This window comes from Rhipicephalus microplus, chromosome 8, assembly GCF_043290135.1.
Source record: "Rhipicephalus microplus isolate Deutch F79 chromosome 8, USDA_Rmic, whole genome shotgun sequence".
Classification (NCBI taxonomy): Eukaryota; Metazoa; Arthropoda; class Arachnida; order Ixodida; family Ixodidae; genus Rhipicephalus; species Rhipicephalus microplus.
In genome coordinates this window covers 20,483,881-20,503,161 of record NC_134707.1, presented here as the reverse complement: position 1 = coordinate 20,503,161, position 19,281 = coordinate 20,483,881, and the positions used below count along the sequence as shown (strand labels likewise).

The window sequence follows — 19,281 nt, the reverse complement described above, 5'->3', positions numbered from 1 at the left end:
GAAGTTAGCGCTCGTGTCTTTCGTGTCCTTCTTGTCTTTGTGTCGTCGTTTTGTTCTCGCGATATAACTATCGTCATGCCATACCAACTAGCCCACGCTGCCACACTGAAGACACGGCTACGGCAACTGGATACGCGGGCGGCACGTGGCCATACATGAACTCCTACACGTGCGATGCCTACTTGGTCGTGGTCAGCGAGGCTGACTACGAGCTGCGCATGGCTCGCGCCTTGCAACTCATCGAGCAAGGTATGCCGTCCATCACGCCCCGACATGAGTGCACTATGCCATACTGGCTTAGCAGCAATGCGATGCTGCTGGCTGGTGCGACGTAGGGTGCTTATTTGTCGTTTGGCCTTGATTGGGCGATGCTTAATGGCCTTCTAACACCGCCTTCAGATCTGACATCTTCCATCAAGATGTTGCTTCCGCTTGTGACGAATGGTCATGTTGCCAACTGCATTGACGTCAAAAGAAGGCTGTACAACGACGGGTCCTGTTGGGCTGGCTATGCCGACGTGACTAAGAACGCCTCGACTGATGGAGTCGCTAGGACGCTGCTCGATGTGCAAGGGTTCCCCTTGCCCACATTCATCATCAGGGCAGTTTTGGGAAAACTGGGCCTGCAGCTGAAGGAGCCTCCCTCGAAACAGTGGTTTTACGACTTTGATGAGGACGAGGACTCCGCTCCAGAGGGTGTCGTGATGCCTGCATCACGCAACTAGCTCTTTACACCCTGGATGTGTGACACCATCGACTTTGTCAGACGGGGGTTCGTCGTGATCACCACGGCACCACTCGGCAAGGATGAGCGGAGGCTGGAGATGTCAGTCTGGCCGTATGCTTGGGAAGACGACGTCACCAGCTTGGCGGTAGACTGTGACGTCTTGGAATTGCCTGGCCGCATTCGCCTGTTCACGCCAAGCGTGTCCGGCAGGTTTTTTGCTGAGGCATTCCTCAACCTGTTTTTCATCTCATATTTTAACCCCATTATCAAAATCACCTAGTGTCTGGCGCATCATAGCCATTGTTGCTTTTGCGCCATAAAACTCAACGTAAGTAACTAATACGTCACCAACACAATTCCCGCTGCCCTTGCCGACGGGGAGCCAAGGGCCGAGCTAACCAGACCAGACCCTAGTGTCGGCTTCTGGCAAAAGGCATGGAGCCACCCGAAGGGATGGGTCCCAAAGGTGCTAAGCGACGTCACCCCCCACGTGCTGACGGGCAATTTGCCTGGGGTGACGGCTGAGGTCGCTATGAATGTCACTAGCTGCGACATATGCCTTAGTGTCAAGCATAGCCGGGAACTCGAAAAAGCGGTTAGCTTGAAAGTCCCCAATCGGCTTGCTGAGCACGTCGGCCACAGCGCGAAACCTGTCGGTCACTTCGACCCCGACCACACCAGCTGAGTTGGCGATCTACGCGCACGTTGGGCACGGGACACGTCTCCAGCCAGGATGTGTGCTTCATGGCAAGTATCCCTTCGCCCGTGTACCATGAACACAGCATTGGTGTGAGTGGGTCTGCCCAGCTCCAAGGGGTTATATCGCTGGGCGTCTTAGCGATGGTCTTATGCACCATCTGATCAAGACACAGTGGGTGACTACAATTCATTTCCATAACTTGAGGGAGACTCTGCTCCCAGTATGCTTGAGCGACCTGTAGTGGGAGAGACTGGTTTCCATCTACCTTCTCTTCGTTCTGTGACATCTTTCATTTCAGGGGTGTGAGGTTTTACGTGGAACCCCCCCCCCCCAAGCTCCACAACTGGTCAGGAGTAGGACCCGGAACCCTGTGTTTTTGACCCACTTATGTTTCCAAATTTGAAATACAATTTTGCCCACAAATCCCTCAATAGAGAGGTGCGCCTGTCACCTCTCTTGTCGATAGGGAACCACTTTTTAGTCATAAATCATTGTTATAGTTTTTAAAAGAAATTCGTAGTTTTCATATCATGTACCCGGGGATTCCGTAGCACGACCTCTCCGGAGAGGTTTTCGCTGCGGTGGCTACACAACAAAGCACTTGCCTCACGGCCCTTGGACGCGAGGGTATGAACGAGTGATGCGCATGTGCTAATGCCATACATGTCTACCATCGTTTTTTATTATCACCAACTTTTGTTATCTATTCACACCTCACACACCTTTCATGGCATGGTCATGATTTTATTACTTGAATGTTTTTACCCGCTTGACCGCGAGGAATTTTATGGCCCTTATACAGCCGCTTATCACAATCATTTTCCATATCTTAATAAGATGAACTGGCGCCCTTTGGCCGTGAAATGGCCCTTGCGCCACAAAACATCAAACATCATCATCATTCTCTAACCAGTCAAACAATCCCCGTGCAGCGGGAGATGTAGCGAAATTTCGGGAGGGTCTCTGGCCACATTGTAGACCTCTCCGGCAGTGCCTGCAGAACGCGGCAGCGGCGGTGGCTGTTCCAAATTACACTCCGGACTCGCGTGCACAGTGATGGCGAAAATGAACGATGAAGCAACTTTTTTTTTCTTTTCTCTCGTGGAAGAATATCATCGCTTGTGGGAAATCTCTTCCGATGATTATAGTAAAACTAGCCGAAAGAATGCTGTGTGGGAGACGCTAGTCAAGCAGATGATCGAGCGCTACCATCTCTACGGAGTGATATTACGTTTTGTTTTAAAGTGGTTATTCTGATAAGAATTGTGACATCACCCGCTTTTGTTGTTGTTACTGCTGCTGCTACTGCTCTACTTGTTCAGCCTGACGCAGATGTCGTACTTTACAACGAAATTTCTTTAACGGCCCTCTTTATTGAATATTAGACGCTTAAAATATACGCAGCCCTAGAATCCGAGAGCTGCCTTTTTTTTATTTTCAGAAACATGACATACTTCACATTTTACTTTATCGGCTGCACTGATGCAGCAGAATCTTAGGCTGAGCTCACGAAGAAAAAAGCGGTCCTCTATTACCTTGTGTAACGAAATTATAATGAAACGCTTGTACAGATAATTGCCTAATATTAATAGGCTAGATCCCTTCCGTTCTCGGTTGTTCTCATGAGAGAAATGATATGACAGCATAATTCTTTCGTTCGCAGAAAGCCAAGCGACATCGAAAGATAATGAAATTCCTATCTACCGACTCAATAGTAGTATTTGACGAGGCAGAGAGGCTGTGAGCAATTTCGTAGTAAAAAAAAAAAGCCATTGTCAATGACGCTGCCTGGAATGTTACTTTCGGCGAGTTCATTTTTGCAAAAAAAAAAAGCTTGTGATGGCGAGTCAAACAAAGGGCAACACCCTGTTCGCATTCTACAAAAAAAAACTACATATGAACAAGAAATATTCTAAAAGCAGGAAAGCGGCAAAGGAGAGGGGGGGTGCAAAACCGACACTTCCCTTAAACAGCACCAGCACTTTCCTCACCCAAGAAACGCCAGCGCTTTCCTCCTTCTCTGATCAAGACACAACGCGGCTTTGAACCCCCCCCCCCCCTCCAAGACGAAAGCTTGCCGGTATCTATGGCTGGGGGTCAAAGAATTCTTCCACGCTCCCGCTCAATCATATGGTGAAGGCTCTGGCCAGACTGATCTCCCCCACCGTTCACGTCGTCCGTCTGAGTGAGGAACATTTGGGGCGACTTATCCTCACCTGTTAACGTCACTTGGCTCCGCCTTTATCCCCCATGTATATCTCCTTCGTGTGAATAAGGGAGGATGATGGTTCAGCGAAGTGGGAGCGCGGGGGTAAACACAGAGACAAAGCAAAGAAGAGGCACACAGCATGAGCTTCTCGTCTCGCGCTCTTGCTGTGTGCCCCTTCTTTGCTTTGTGTCGGTGTTTACCCCCGCGCTCCCAGTTCGCTGAACCATCATGAATTACCAACTAGCCCACCTTTCCATCCTGTTGCAATGTAAGGGAAGATGTACGACTCCACTTTCCATGAATTGTTTAACGTTTACCCTTAAGAAGAGGACCCATGTTCTAGACTCTACGCTCAGCTTTAGGAACCAGACCCCCACCCCTCTCTATCACGAAAAATCTTGTATTTGCCTCCGAGCTTAACCATGTCTCGGATATAGGCGTCGGCGCATGCGTACTGAGACATGGATCATCCGTGGATTGGCGGTTGCACAGAGAAAGTGTGAAGTTAATACGGCTTTCGCACAACATCCTATCCATGGACGGATCTGCCGCGTCAAGCAATATACACATCTAAACAAGAAAATGTGTAGGGGATGTAGCGAAAGCGTAAGGCTACCACTCGACATATTGACAGATTGAATTCCGAGAAGGCAGCGCACTGCGAGAAAGCAGGGGGTCAGGTAGGTCGAGAAATTAAAGGAGTATACTGACGCGAAAACTTTTACGTCAATTGATAGTCCAAGCCCTCGGTAGCAATGAAAATACGCATGTTAACAATCAGTAGTCATTGAATAATGAATGACAGCACGTTTTTTTAAAGGTAGTTCCCGTTCCTAGCGTACGCCTGCTGTTCAAAACGGTATGAGCTTCTCGTCTCACGCTCGAGCAAGCGGTAATTTTGCATACTTTAACTCGCGTCGCCGCAATTAACTATACTGGTGCGGGAAGTCACCATAGTAGATACTGTAGGCTGGTGTCAGCCTGCAGTGCCCATTCAGGCGATTTCCTTTCAAGAATTCTAAGCCAGATTCTACCACATGTGAAAGCTGCCCGAACTGCGCAGCGCTGATTCTCCGGTGCCTGCCTTGTGCTGATCTGTTTCTTTTGTAGGATGCAATATTCCCTATCCGTTCCTGTTCTTTTCTTGTGGTTATCTTATTTGTGTTGTCATTATCAATTTTATGTTATATGCTTATATGTTATATGTTTATGTGCATTTAACTCCCGTCGCAGGCGTTTCGGTTAAGGTTCGCTGTATCGGACGGACGAATGGGCTTTTTTTTTTCATATACTAGTCTGCGCATACGCAACGGCGGTGACGTCACGCGCGCCATGTCTTTTGGGGGTCACCAGACAGCGACAGGTGTGAGCTGACTGTCACCTGGTGTCGCAGGTTTGCAAATTATCCCGAAAAGTACGAGGCCAACGAGATAGTACACCGGTGCAGGGCGAACGAATTCAAAGGCCACGGAACCCCGCCCCCTTGTTACGGTTTCGACGACCTCCACTTGTGGCGCTCTTCGGACCTAAAACTGGCGTCCGCGGACAAGCAAGCACTGCCGTTCCAGACGCGTAGCCTGCTGGGTCTGTATTTGTCCGACGTGGGACTCGAGTGACGCCAACGCGAGACATGTGACGGCGACAGGGCGTTGCCTTAGACTACTCCGCAGATGCAGCCACGGAATTCGATCGAAATGTTTAGTTGTTCGCACAACCTAGTATATAGGCTTCTAGAAGAAACGGCTCTCCGGGAGCCGCCATTGTTCTTTCTGAACTGCGCAAATTGGCGTGACCCCCCCAAAAAATGCACTGCAGAGGATGTACCTTGCTTTTAGCCATCGTGCACCCGCACGCAACCCATCATGGCGGCGTTTTTTCCCTTCCTGCGTAGGCTGTTTTCATTGACGTCACCGTGGTCACCATCTTGGGGTACAAGCCGGTTAAGATGCCGCGTCTAGCCGCGTTATTTCTTACTCGAACACGCGGGCCAAGAAACGGTGACATCAGGTTTAGTGTCGGTGCCCGCAATACGTTCCTCTGTGTTCCCCTTTGGCGCGGCTGGTGAAAAATAAGAGGGCGGTGAGAGTAGGAAAGAACGCGGGTACTGCAAGACTGCGTGTCCTCCGCTGTAGCAACACTCTCTAATAAATTAAAAAGCCACGGTGGCCACCATGTGGAGGTACCCAGCAAGGGTCTGTGACGTCTCTTGAAATCTGTGCTATAGAAAATTAACAATGCGACTTACAGGGTAGCCGACGGACTTTCCTTGGCTAGGGCACTGCAGGAAGAATCTAACACGGTCATCGTTGCTGTAGGCTCCAACTTGCTAGGCGAGCCAAACCCACTCCGAATGTGTCAGGTCATGACATCCAGGCCTCCGTTGATTGGTGCGAAATTATGGACTTCGCTGGGATTCTGAAACAAATGCGAATGAACACTGAAGATCAACGCAAAAAATTTTCAAAAGTGCGGATACTACGAAGATACAAATAGAGATTGTCGACCACTGCTCTACCACGCATCGTATCGAAGTGCAAAACAAGTTCAAGCCTCCCGGATTTTACGGGACTGTCCCGACTTCTCATACAGCGTGCTATGTTCCACGCTGTTCTTGCCAGGCAAGCTACATGTCCCGGATTCATTCCGGACTATCTAGTTAGGTGATTTTATTTCATCCACTTCACGTCAAGCTACGCAACACGAAGTTCGCACGAGCCGCGCACGCGAAGCGATGCTGTGGTGGCCGCGAGAGGCTTTAGCCACTTTAGAAAAAAGAATAACGAAAAACTAGACTTGTCCGGAAGGTGCCACAATAAAGAAAACCGACTTCGCTGGCTCCCCACGTTATATAGTGTACCCGCCCTCCACCACCACCCCATTCCAAACTTTATTCCCACCTTTGATAAAAGAAATGTCAAAGTAAAGGTGTGGGAAAAACTGGCCCCTGCATAAACATACCATGTTTAAAGCCAATGGAAAATAAATAAATAGGGGCGTTTAGTTAACACCCAAGGCGCTATTTACATAAGAAAGCCAATTAGAAAAGAAAAGCTAAATTTGGGCAAAGGTAGCCCATTCGTCTCCCTATAGGAGGTCAACGGGGACATATACGTCGCGGAGCGATCAGTAATTGACCCGAAATTTGGCAGCGCGAATCCAGCCACGCGCTACGGTATACGCAAAGAACCGCACGCTGATCATCAAACTTAAGCTGGTAGGAGACACCATTCCCGACCTCAGTTGAGTACGTAGACTGCGAAATTCCTCGCGCTATATGAGAGTGCCAAGACGGAGGGAAAAAAACAGGAAAAAAAAAACAGGCGGCATTGGACAAATACACACCCGCATGATTGGGATGATGTGGAAGAGGAGCTGTCCTGTATGCCATACACTGGCGAGGGTAAGAACCTCGGCTGCCTCTGCCTCCCCGCATTGTCCTTGCCTGCGGGCACACACTCCAATTAAACAGTGATGCCATCCTCGCTCAACGGCGGCCTAATGGAACCTCACAACCACCCCGTTGAACGCATAGACTCAACCCGGACTCAGAACGGTGTGGGCAAGAGTACTGGTGGCACGGTATTTGGACAATCGCCGGACAGTGTTTTCTCTTCTCTCCTACTTTTGTCCGTCTTTTTAGTTGGGTATAGGACCATGAACGATGCCTCAAGACGCCTCAAGATGCCCTGTACCTGCGAATGGTTGAACCTATACATGTGTGCGCGGAAAAGCGGGGCACTTTTTTTTTTTAACTCTTACCTTCTGCCACTTACACGTCTCTTCTCTACCTTACTTTCCTCTTCTCGGTTTTCTCTTTTCTATTTCCTTTTTCTCTCGCTTTTCATCTCTATCTTATGACATTATCGTTTCTTGCTGGGCCCCACCACCACCCCTAATAAACGTTCACGAAGCGTGATGTAACGAGATCTTCGAGCGTAATTGTTTACCAGAGCTGCGTTTATCAACAAACAGCGGTCTTTGTGTTTTCGCGATCTTTGTCCCGGCCTTTGCCCTGCAGCGGGTGCGGTCGGGCTGATGATGACGTTTAGGAGCCTCAGGTGATCGAAGTTTCCGGAGCCAACTAGTATACATATACGGAGTTTCTCGTAATCACATCGTAGTTTTGGGACGAAAATCACGAGAAGCTATTACACAATCTTCATTAACGAGAGGAAATTTCAATGGGACGTAAAAATGCACATTGGGAAAAGCTTGAACACGGAATTAATGCATACGCGCACAATCAGGCCGAGTCCTTCCCTAAGGGAAGTTTTGTGGCCAGCAAAGCAGTCAAAGGCGTAGTACACAGTAGCGGATAAATAATATTGCCCACGTTTATATTCTCACTAATCGATTATGAGAGGAAGGACACTGTTAAACAGTGGTTGACCACTGGCCATTAGACGTAACGAACTAGATTCCAAAATAATGCAAGTGTACGGGAGGGGGGGGGGAAGCAAAAAGTTCGGCTTAAGAAGTTTGCGGGCATAAAATGGCCGCAGCAAGAAGGTTGACTAGCAAGAAGTTGGATACACCTTTACCAGCAGTTAACGTGGTCAGCCGGGCGATGATGATTGTTATGTAGGGGTCCCTCTGTAGGGGTCCCAATCAGTCCCCGTTTCCAGTAAGTTTTCATTCTAAATTTAGTAATCATGTGGAATATATTTCATGTTTATTATAATTTTATAGGGGTTGTCTATGCACTTATTTATTGCAACACTACAGTTATTTGATCTTCCCCCTTTTCACGCTCCCCCTTCAGCCCTAAAAATGGCGATTTCATGCGAACCCAAATGCTTCCTCCTAAACCGCAGCTCGCTTCCAATGCAGCGCTTCGCATTCAATGTATTCACATTCTGCACAGACAGCTAGAAATGTGCACAGCGAAAATTCAGTTGACCGATTAACAGAAGTGCCCCACGCAGAAATCATTACACTAACTATACGACGCTGGTAACTTTTATCACTGAATGTCATGTCAGGTGGTGATATCATTGCATCGACTTTGATGTGCTATTCCAATTTCTTTGTATTTTAATATAGACAGTGACAAAACGATTGCTCATAACAGCTTCTCTGCTCTTTTATTTTAAAACATTATTAGTCCACTTTATCAACCCACGATTTTTCATACCTCATGCAAGCAAGCCAGCTTTCAATGTCCGTGACGAATCAATAATTCAACGATCACGATCGATGTTCCACCAGTACGAAAAAAAAAAGAGGAGTACGGGTGTTAGACAGCATTAAATGAAGTAACACATGATCAAATCAGATTAGAATGCGGCTAGTCGCTTCCCAGTTTCAAAAGTATGTCGATAAGCATAGAGTTACTTTTTGGAAACTCTATGTCGATAATTCGACGAAATCATTATCACCCTCCCTATAGTCCATCAGATGTCGGGCTGTCCGAGCTTATTCAAAAGCTTGTCAAAGTGCGCGATAACAGCGTAAAACAGGCCCACTGTGCTATAAATGTATTGTAGAAGAACTTGTTGTTGGGCGGTGACCCGCACGTTGCGTTCGAACAGGTGTCGCCGAAATCAAGTGCACTCTCTCCATGTATTGAGCTGGGATCTCGAAGGCCATGCTTAGCGCGCGCTGCGTGCGCCGGAAGCAAATCCTTTGAGAGAAACCACGCCACTATCTACGTGTTTCGGACGCCCGTCTCTCGAATTTCGATACACACTGCCCCAACTGCCCAATATCAACAATGATTGAAGAACTCAACGCGGCTGATTCAAGTATCGACTGAACGAGCAAAGCACGCATGCACAACCAAGAACACAAAAAGAAAACATGCTGATTACGAACGAAAGCAAAATGCTCACTGGCATAGGTCTCCAACCGATAACATTTGATAAGCGTCCGCTACGATGAACTTCAAGTAAGTTTTGAAGTGCACGACCGCAGATACGAAACCGGTCACCTAGCTGCATGTCAACGAAATCGGCTACACACAAGAGGTTCATCAAACCCGAGTTCATGTAACAGGCTAGTTCAGCTGTCACGACATAACACTGAAAAACTGCAATACTTTTTTTTTTGCAGACTAGTTCGTTCATACTTGAAAAATTGAATTGCTACACAAACTTGAAGGAAAACAAGCCAGACAGGAAGGAGTGCAGTTTTTTTTTTCCCAAGGTCTCTTATTTGATCTAAAACAAGTTTTTATTGTTTTTTTGTATTTTTATTGCACCAGGCATCAACAAAGGCGTGAAAAAATGAAAAAGTACTCTAGAGACTTTTGTTTAAAAACATTTTAAATAGCGCTTAGCACCGAATAAAAAATTTTATAGTCACTCTAAGCAGCCCCAAGTGAGCGAACCCGAAGAAGCAGTACGCCGAGAAAGTAAAAAACATGTATAATAACGAACATAAAACCTTACAAGACATTACGTAGCATCACATGGGAAATGAAACAGGTACACTCATGAACAAAACAAACGAAGAGAAACTGAAGAGAACACAACGCAAGGCGCTACCCATAACATTACACATGACCATGTAGGAAGACCATTTCCCTGTCCGAAAGTGAAATTGAAGGCATGCTTATGCACTTGTCATTAAATTGCCTGATAAAGTACGCTTCGATAGTCTCCCTTTCAGTCTTTTCGCGTGCCTTAGCCATGACTGAGTTTGTGCAGCAATCCAGTTTCAAGTTTTCTGCGCGCTTTCCTGTCTCCCTTGTTTTCCTTCAAGTTTGTGCAGCAATTCAATTTTTCAAGTAGGAAAAACTGCGCTAGTTATTCAAATATTGCAGTTGAAACGCCGTCAGCCTACCAGTGCATGGTTTTCCCCAAAAGTGGAATGACACTTGTTTGTGTAGTCATGCGTGACTAAAAAACAAAAAATACTCTTTATTGATGGACGTTCTTCTAACTTAACACAATTCTTGGAGTTTCACGGTCAAAAAACCACGATATGGCAATCAGAGACGCCGTAGTGGAGGGCTCTGCAAACTTAAATATCACCAGGGGTTCTTTATTGCGCACATGCTCCTTCCACTAGCCTGCTTGAACTGGTTTGCTATTATTCAAGCAAATATGCATTCACAGGGTAGCGCATTTCAATCAACACACAAATAAGCAAATTAACAGGTAATCAACTTTATCAACGCACAAATGAACAAATGAGTAGGTAATCTTTGTTACACGATCACTTTCAGTCGCGATATGGGCCGATACTAAGCAACTTTCACAAATCAACTTTATCAACGCACAAATGAACAAATGAGTAGGTAATCATTGTTACACGATCACTTTCAGTCGCGATATGGGCAACTTTCACAACCGAAATTGACCCCCTTACGAGCGCTGCACAGAGGAGGCAATCACTGCTGAACAATTTCATTCTGGTCATGATCGATTTCATCCTGATCAGATGTGTAAGTGAACGAAAGTAGACATCGACTCAAATTTTAAACACATCGACAGCACGCGTACTCACCAATTGTAACCTTGTAAACAACGCACCAAGAACACCGCCACTGTCACTTCACTCGTTTTTCACCAATCACTTAGCCGCACCAACCGATTCCGCGCCGTCAACGCAACCTCCGCCAGCGGCACGACTTCGCGCGTCGCTTATCACCGGGCAGTACGAAGCCCACAACTAGTCGGTGCGCCGATATCTGAATGTGGCACAGTTTCTAGCGCACACCCGCTCCCAAAACGCGCTGCTTCCATTACGCTTCGGTGCATATTTGGCAAGCCGGAGGTCGCCGACTCGGATTTCAGCCAAATTTGGTAATCCCGAAAACACCGTTTCCTGGACGTCACGTGCCGGTGGAGTCTCGAAATAAAACAAGGGCAGGCCTCGTTCACGAGACCGATGTAGTCGAAGGGTTGAGTGCGCGTCGTATTTCAGGGAGGATTTCTCCGAGTCAAGGAGTAGCGAAAAAAAAAAAAAAACGCACTCGGATGGGAACAAACGCGACAACTTCGTATGAGCTTATCCGAGATTTTCGCAGGGATTCCTGGCGACAGGGCGCTGCCATGTTTGATTACCCTAGCTCTGGACATCGTAAGATAAAGTTGTAAGTCGCGGCAAACTGGAGTCTTATTGTTTTCATTATGCCTTGAGTAAAATAGATACGTGGGGACAGGCGAAAGTTCGTAAACTGTTATCTGATCAATATTGAATGTGAATGTTGCTACTCAATAGCGTCCCAATGCCTTGACAGGTTTTAAAAACTCGTTTGCCGTCTAGCAGAGTGGCGCAGTGGAAGCGTGCTGGGCCCATAACCCAGAGGTCCGTGGATCGAAACCACGCTCTGCTATATTTTTTTTCTTTCCTGTAAACGTTTTTTTTTTTTTTTCATTCAAGTAAAAAATTGTGTAGCTTACATTTCGCAATGGTAGGCTTCGTAGCGCACCTGAAATGAATGTGCCCAAACTTCTAAGCCTCGCTCGTCTTGAGGAGGGCCTGTCTTGGAACGCTGCAACTGCCACTCAATTCACACACGGACTTTTCAATGAGTACGTTACCTGTAATCACAGCAGCGAACAAAACATTTGCCTACCATCTACGATATTTGAATTTCAGTGCGTCAACTTCTTAACAACACAAGTTTTAGCCCAGCAGTCACGTCGTTTCCGTGGTGTAGTGGTTATCACGTGCGCCTCACACGCGCAAGGTCCCCGGTTCGATCCCGGGCGGAAACATTTTTTTGTTTTTACTTTTTTTATATTGGTTCAGATTTTGGTTCAACTTCTAAAAAAAATAACCTGCCTTGTAGTGGTAGCTCGAGGAAACGCCAGAAAATAAGGCTGGGATCAGTATCTTTCATAGCTGGAAAGTGTCTTTATAGAATTTGCATTGACCATAATGGGACACTAAATTGAGACAGTAAATACATAGCATGCACTTACGTCACGTCTGGGAATCCTGGGACACTATCCGCCATACTGGTGCAGCGGGCCAGCGGCCGCGTCGGTGAAGTGGGAATAATGTCGGCGGAACGTTCGACACGTTGCGATTGTTATCTGCACTGTTCTTTGTTCTTCCAACTGCACTTGTGGGTGTAATCGATGAACACGAGCTTTTTCCGTCTCCCAAAGGCCATCGAACATCACTGTTACCGTACGAAGGAGGTGGCGGATTGGTTTTCGTCTAAGTTTCATTAAAACGTTTGAGAAGACCTCGTAGTCCTCGGTTTTTTCGTGGTCGTCGTTTCTGTAGGGGTTATCACGCAGCACACCGTAATGAGGTCGACCACAAGACGTATCGCATCTAAAAAACCATGGGCGCTGGACATCAGACACTGACAAGGGCACTGGACTGGAACAGGCACACGTTTCGCCTTGACTACCACCGTGCCTTGTGATCGGTCAAGTGCATGCACACCGAGAGGTTCCTGTAGACACACGTACGATGTCGAAGTTCGCAAAAAAAAAAAAGTCAGTTTCGCCGCAAGGGCGAAGCAATGAATTCAATAGCAACAACTTGTAATGTAACTCTGAGAACGGCAAGCAGATCGAAACGTGCAGTGTACTGCTTACGCACAAATGACACACGGAAACAACATGCACAGTACGAGAGCGAACGACAAACGTTTACCGATCGACACTTAACCCCCTTTTCAAACAAAAACGACTCACGAAACATAGTCGCAAGTAGCGATGAGTTACAAGCTAACAAGTGTCCCAGTTGCTATACTTCGCTGTATATAAAAAACGCGCTCTTTTCGCAAACGGGGCCTGTGCAGCGAGTGAAGGAACATTTGTGGGCCCGGCAACTAACGCAACCGTTCCGGTGAAAGCCGCGAAGGCACACCATTCTCCCCACTGAAGGATAAGCGCGCACGCACAAACATTTATCCCCCCGCCATTTGCGGGGCAAAGTACGCATGGGAGATAAGCGCTCATCGGCGCATCGACACGCGCTAAACTCCTACAGATCGACGAGCTGAGCGCCGAGCGCGGCTGGCTTTTTTTGTTCTTTCTTGAGTTTTCATATGTATGAATGTGTATATACATATACGGTGAATGACGGGGGCGGCGGCAAAAAACCCAACCGAGACGGTCAATATAATTGCTATCTCAATAAAAACAGATGGATGCAAGTACCAGTTATCGCAGTCGGTAGTTTCCGTTGCGCCGCCGACACGCACTTGAGCGAGAACGCGTCACGCATGTAATCGACGAGTCATTCTCCCCCACCTTCGCTGACGTCAATGTTGAAGCCTCCCTCAGCCAGTCAGCATGGACTTGAGGTAAGACCTGAGAGCGATACAGTCAGGAGTGTCTCCTCCAGACAGCGCTGAACCTGTTCCTTCGGCTGGTTGGGAGCGAGGTACAGCTCGAGGATCGCGACGTCACCGATGCGCAAGCAACGCAATGTACAAACGTGTCGGATGTGCAATATAATTCATCATGGTTCCATGGAAAATTTTTGCTAATTAACCATCAGATTAATGACCGGGGATCATGTCTCCCACGTCGCGCCATGTAATTCATCAGTCTGCAATTTTTTTTGGTAGTTACTTTTAAACGCACCACCAAATGTGTGATGTGTTACATGAGCGTCCTCGTATCCTTGAATTCGCAGTGAGCGGGCCCGAACGTATTGCGACATGATACATTTATTTCCTTCTAGCCTGCAACATTCCCAAGGTTTAGATAAGTCATATGTGGCAGACAAAATAATCCTGAAATACATTTGCATAGATGAAATCGAGTTTCAATAAGACGAGACATGTTAACAAACTCTACTGTCACATTTCCTAAAAGTGACGGGTATTGAACATGTCATACGTAAACATCTGCGGGCCTTTAACACTGTGCATGTTCGGTGGTCACTAGTGTATTGTTTCAGTTCTGGAAATTGTTAAACACTTTTTCTAAACACAACGTGTGTAATTGGGACAGCGCATGCCTCTCTCATAGTCGAGTGCCCATCGTGCTCTGAAGTATTCACAATATATTTTAAAGACACTATGAATAAATCATTAAACTTTATTCAAAACCCCGCTGTGATAAACTCTTTCTAAACACTGGCGTCTCGTCAGTAACCGAAGAGATGTGAACTAATTCTGGGTGCAACCAGATATTCATGTTTAAAGAATAGCGCAATAAATATGTTGGCCGGTTTATTCTGGAATAGCAAATATGATCTATGACAAATAGTTTTTTTATTTTCCTTCTTTTATTTATTTATTTTTTTTTTTGGAGCGGGGGAGGGGAGGGCAAGGCAAGTTTTGATACTTAAGCGAGGATTCAAGGTTCATCGACAACGTCACTGAATTTCATTTTGCTGCCGCTTTGAAAATGTTACTCAGTGACCATTATATTTTTAAAGTACAATTTAACAAGGTCATTACCCCATGGACAGTGGATTTGTGCTGCATTTCATATCCCAAATACCGTATCCCCCACCCATCGCCGAATTTGAATCACAAATCTTGAAGGCCATCGTAATTGTGGTGCACTATTTTATTTCAGTATCTCTGGAATACGCCGTGGTTTAACCAATGCTCAGTTGATCATTCATGTTTGTGTACTGCCACAAACGTCACGACCATCATAATATCGTCATTACAGTAGTCAGGACTTCTCACAGCCAGTTCTATCCACCTATATCCAAAATTAAGCCACAGTTAGCAGATTCACAAAAAGCGTCTGGCAACGCGGTTTTAGCAATGGCTGCGCCCATTAAAATGGTTGGCGACGTGCGGTCAAGTGACGCTGGTCACAGAAAACGTCAAAAAGAAGGCATACCCAGGACCAAGATCTTCAAGAAGACAAATCCCAAGCTTCATAACAATGCGTCAAAGTCGGCATTCGTCGGTGAGTCTTCGGACACCGTCAAATTCAACCAGATGCTTGTCAAACCGAACAAGAAGTGGTACGAGCAGGTGAGCATGTCCTCGTGTTTACAACTGATGCATGGTTCTCGCGAATCCTCGCTGAGAGGACTCGCTGGTAATCTATTCTACAATCGTGATAGTTCATCAGCTATAGTTAGAGCCGGCGACCTGATGTAACTGGTAATTATTATTGTTTTATATGCTACCAGTGGGTTACTATGGAAAGCTGCAGTACGTGGGAAAGAAACCCGTCTTGTGCGGCGCTTTGGGCTAGTTGGTAAAGTTGCGCAGTGACCTTTCTGAAAAGCGCAAGAGATTCAGGACAAAAAAGAAAAGAAAAGGTACACGGATCACATTCTGGCTTCAACATGTATTCAGAAACGGGCGTATTACTTGAGGTTCGAATACCTGATATCTCACGTTAGTTATCCAACACATAAAAAAATCAGTGTAACGCTCTCAGCTTTTGCGTTCGCCGATAAAAGCAGGCGCACATGCGGAATCGGTTACACTCGGCGAAAAGACCAACATACAAAAAAACCCGGAACATGCTGCCTAACTGTACTTGCAGGGGGCATTCTAGGATAGTGCATTCTAGGAAAATGGGCCCATATTACATGCACAGATCTGTTTTTTTTTTCTTGTGTCGAATTTGAGGCAAGCGCCCAGAACTGAAGTTAGGCTAATGATTAAAGAGACGGTGTACACGGGGCTTGATTACGCTATTTTGTTCTACATTTAATGGCGAAACTCGAGCGACCTTCAAGTTTATGCAGAATTCTCTATCCTCAACAGACAAAATCAAAGCAAGGTGGCCAATAGTACCGTTTTGCGTATCATTGGACTAGAGGTTTTTTTTTTTCACAAAATTTATATGACTAGGCTTTGAATTGTCACGTGACACTCCCTCTTTGTATTTATCGTTTCCTCGGGCTGTTTAAAAAGATCAAGTTGTTATTATCTCATGACCATACCCTTCGCAACAGCTTGGTGTCACGAAACACAAGGCCATCGGTTCAAGTACGGATAGACGAGGGCTCTGCATAAGCAAATTATACTATGTTTGTTGTTTTCTAATGTTCGCCACTAATATTACCACGCTTTTATTTCCGGTATTATGTCCAACACAGCTACCGGAAGAGGGCTCTGCTGCGACAGTTGCTGACAACCCTCCCGAACTGGTCTCGACCAAGCGCAAGTTGGCAGAAGCCCTGTTCGAGCATGACAAGGAACTTTACAAAAAACGTAAGCCCATTGCTGGAGTCACGATTGCATAGAACTCTCTGAACTTTATGTGCAAACATTTTGTGAAAGAGACATGCACATTGCAAGGTCCCTGCATTATATCTATGACACCGCTGCACTTGACATGTTGGCGTAGCTTATTGGGTAGCGTGTTGCTTTTCTAAACTCAAGGGCTTAGGCTCAGTTCCGAGTCGCAACGGTTGGATTATGAAAGGGGCAAAGCTTGAAACCACCTGTGTGCTTAGATTTAGGTGATATGTTAAAAACCTCAGGTGGCCAAAATTAATTTAGAATCCGGCCGCTATGCTATCGCTCTCATAATCATAATTCTTCCAGCTACTGGAAGCCGGAAATTTAATTGTTTAGCCTCACAATTTAATGCTATATGTTTCGTGCATTACTGAAAGTAAACATTGTGAGTACACGTGTGTCTCAGATTCATGTCCGAGCTTTCTTATGCTGTTATCGATTCACTATCATTCGCTTTATTACGATGAGCATGGTCGTCAGACACGCTCGTTCAGGCGGGAGCAGGTAATTAGCTACCTGGAAAGCATTTTGATAGCATTTAATGCTGCCATGTTTGAGAAAAGAATTAAATAATAAAGAAATGTTTCTACACTTTAGTTGTTCCCTTTAGTAACAGCGGTCATTGACTGTGTGACTTTAGGCAAAATAAGTTGCAAGTCAGTGAGATTAATTATTGCCCTATACTCGGGATCTGTGTTCCTGATGAATAGAAATGCTGAGAGCAGGGTGGCAGTACAGCAGTGTGGGATGAGTTTTTCTTAGTTGCATGTGCGTACGTAGTATGCACATACTACAACTACAACATACGTAGTCGTAGTATGTGCATACGTTACAGCTTAGCTGTGACGTATGCACATTTGATGTAGTTTTTTTTATTTAGCATGCTCGCTGTACATTTGCAGACTCGGAGTCACGGGCACGTGCCTCAGACATGCGCTGGGTGCGAACCGTGTTGGCGAAAGGTGTACTCGCTGACAAGGTGGCCGCCCACACCCTGCTGATTCAGGAGAGCCCCCTGCACAACCTGGGGAGCTTGGACGCGTTGCTTGCCATGGTGACGCCCAAGGGAAAAAAGGAGTGTCTCCTTGCAATGGGTAAACATTGTGCTGGTTTCTGTTGGAATGCTCTTTACAGGTAGGGTGCTCAACAATCGAAACGCGATAAAACAAAAGATCACGGGGTCTTTCTCGTAAACGATAAATAGCTCACGTGGCAAACACCGTCTGCCGTCGCACTGCTCGTACAGTGATGAAACATTGTTAACGAAGAAAGTTTCTGGAGATGACATTTCGACTAGTGACTTTGGGTTCGTCTAACGAGCAACTCAACGACGCGCACAAAAGAAGGCAAGGATGATGACGCAGGTGGCTGCGTTGTCATCCTCGTTTTCTTTTGTGCGCATATTTTTAGTGACAAACTATGCCTTCATTATGGCACCCACTTGGCGAGGAACAAGTTCTGTGTAGCATCTTTTTACTGGTCTTCCTATACTTCCTTTTCAAAAGTGTATCACTTACTGATGCAAAATACTTTTTTTTACAGCAGTGATAAGAAGACACTTCTGTAGAGGCTACCACAGGAATCCGAAGTAGCTTGTTTGCCGTTATTGTTGCCAAAAAGAAAACTGATTGTAGGCAACAAACGTATAGCTACTTTTCAAACTAATAGTTGGCTTACCGCAGTATCAAAGTTTATTGCCTTACGAATAAGTCACTGGAAAAATTTTTTCTCTGTCATGAACAAGCAGAGTTAGAGGGATTAAATCCTCAGTTTCCCTCTTCTCAATTCTCGCCGAGTTTGCTAGGAACTATGGAGAAATAGGTGACGCGTGTTAAAAAAGCTACATCACACTTGTCACTATCTTGAGTGTGTGCCTTGAAACACGACTGCTTTCTCAAGGTGTGATTCCGCAGTTCAACTACCTAATTTTTGCAGCAGCAGTCTATAAATTACAGCATGGCTCATGGCATGTGGCAGCACCCCGTGGCAGGAAGTGAATCTTACCCAAACTTCATTTTTGGTTTATGTCGGCTATAGGCCAACGGCAACAATCGGTTGCCTGCTCATTAGGGGCAGTTCGCGACCCTTTCGAAATGACATAGCTACTATATATGTACTAATAGTGGCAAAAGTTTGCGGGACTTGCAATGTTCGATAAAGCTGGATTCCCGCTTTGTCTGGTAATTTAATTTCAAAAGAAATGTTCCATTCTGCACTTGGCATCCCAACCTATACCATCAACAGCTTTTTTACAAGCATTAAGCACTGATATAGCAGATATTTGCAATTTTTGTGGAACCAAGTTCCCGCAAACTTTTGCTGTTGGTAGTACGTCATATCACTGTCAACTTCCGCAGACATCCGACCGCTGTTTGAGTAATATGTGTGTATTTCAGCTTGGCATGACATATCATACAGTGAGCACTCGCCACAATAGCTTGATGGAGTTTGAGCCATGATTCTTCTTTTTTTTTTTTCATTCTCAGTCTGTGCCAAGTCGCTTTTCAACTACAAAAATTATTTAAGAAGGAAATCGCTGCCCCTTTCAATGTTATGGGATT

At 46.0% G+C, this 19,281-nt stretch overlaps 3 protein-coding genes and 1 non-coding gene across 4 annotated transcripts in view; 3 read left to right on the top strand and 1 right to left on the bottom strand.

Moving 5' to 3' along the window:
- The window catches only part of LOC142768855 (uncharacterized), a 110,148-nt gene extending 104,549 nt beyond the window's left edge, over positions 1–5,599 (top strand). Inside the window, exon 2 of the mRNA XM_075871258.1 lies at positions 5,030–5,599. Within this exon, the coding sequence (XP_075727373.1) occupies positions 5,030–5,252 (223 nt within the window). The 3' untranslated portion in view covers positions 5,253–5,599. The remainder of the gene's footprint in view (positions 1–5,029) is intronic.
- The window catches only part of LOC119164231 (uncharacterized), a 33,140-nt gene extending 21,494 nt beyond the window's left edge, over positions 1–11,646 (bottom strand). Inside the window, exons 1-2 of the mRNA XM_075871254.1 lie at positions 11,086–11,646; positions 5,882–6,051 (exon numbers count right to left, since the gene is read on the bottom strand). Coding sequence (XP_075727369.1) covers positions 5,882–5,940 — 59 coding nt within the window. The 5' untranslated portion in view covers positions 5,941–6,051; positions 11,086–11,646. The remainder of the gene's footprint in view (positions 1–5,881; positions 6,052–11,085) is intronic.
- A 583-nt stretch (positions 11,647–12,229) lies between these two features.
- On the top strand, positions 12,230–12,302 carry TRNAV-CAC (transfer RNA valine (anticodon CAC)). Its single transcript has one exon. It is a non-coding gene; the product is annotated as a tRNA-Val (tRNA).
- A 2,960-nt stretch (positions 12,303–15,262) lies between these two features.
- Noc1 (Nucleolar complex protein 1) overlaps positions 15,263–19,281 on the top strand; it is a 47,431-nt gene continuing 43,412 nt past the window's right edge. The window contains exons 1-3 of the mRNA XM_037416378.2: positions 15,263–15,493; positions 16,576–16,690; positions 17,623–17,814. Coding sequence (XP_037272275.2) covers positions 15,278–15,493; positions 16,576–16,690; positions 17,623–17,814 — 523 coding nt within the window. The 5' untranslated portion in view covers positions 15,263–15,277. The remainder of the gene's footprint in view (positions 15,494–16,575; positions 16,691–17,622; positions 17,815–19,281) is intronic.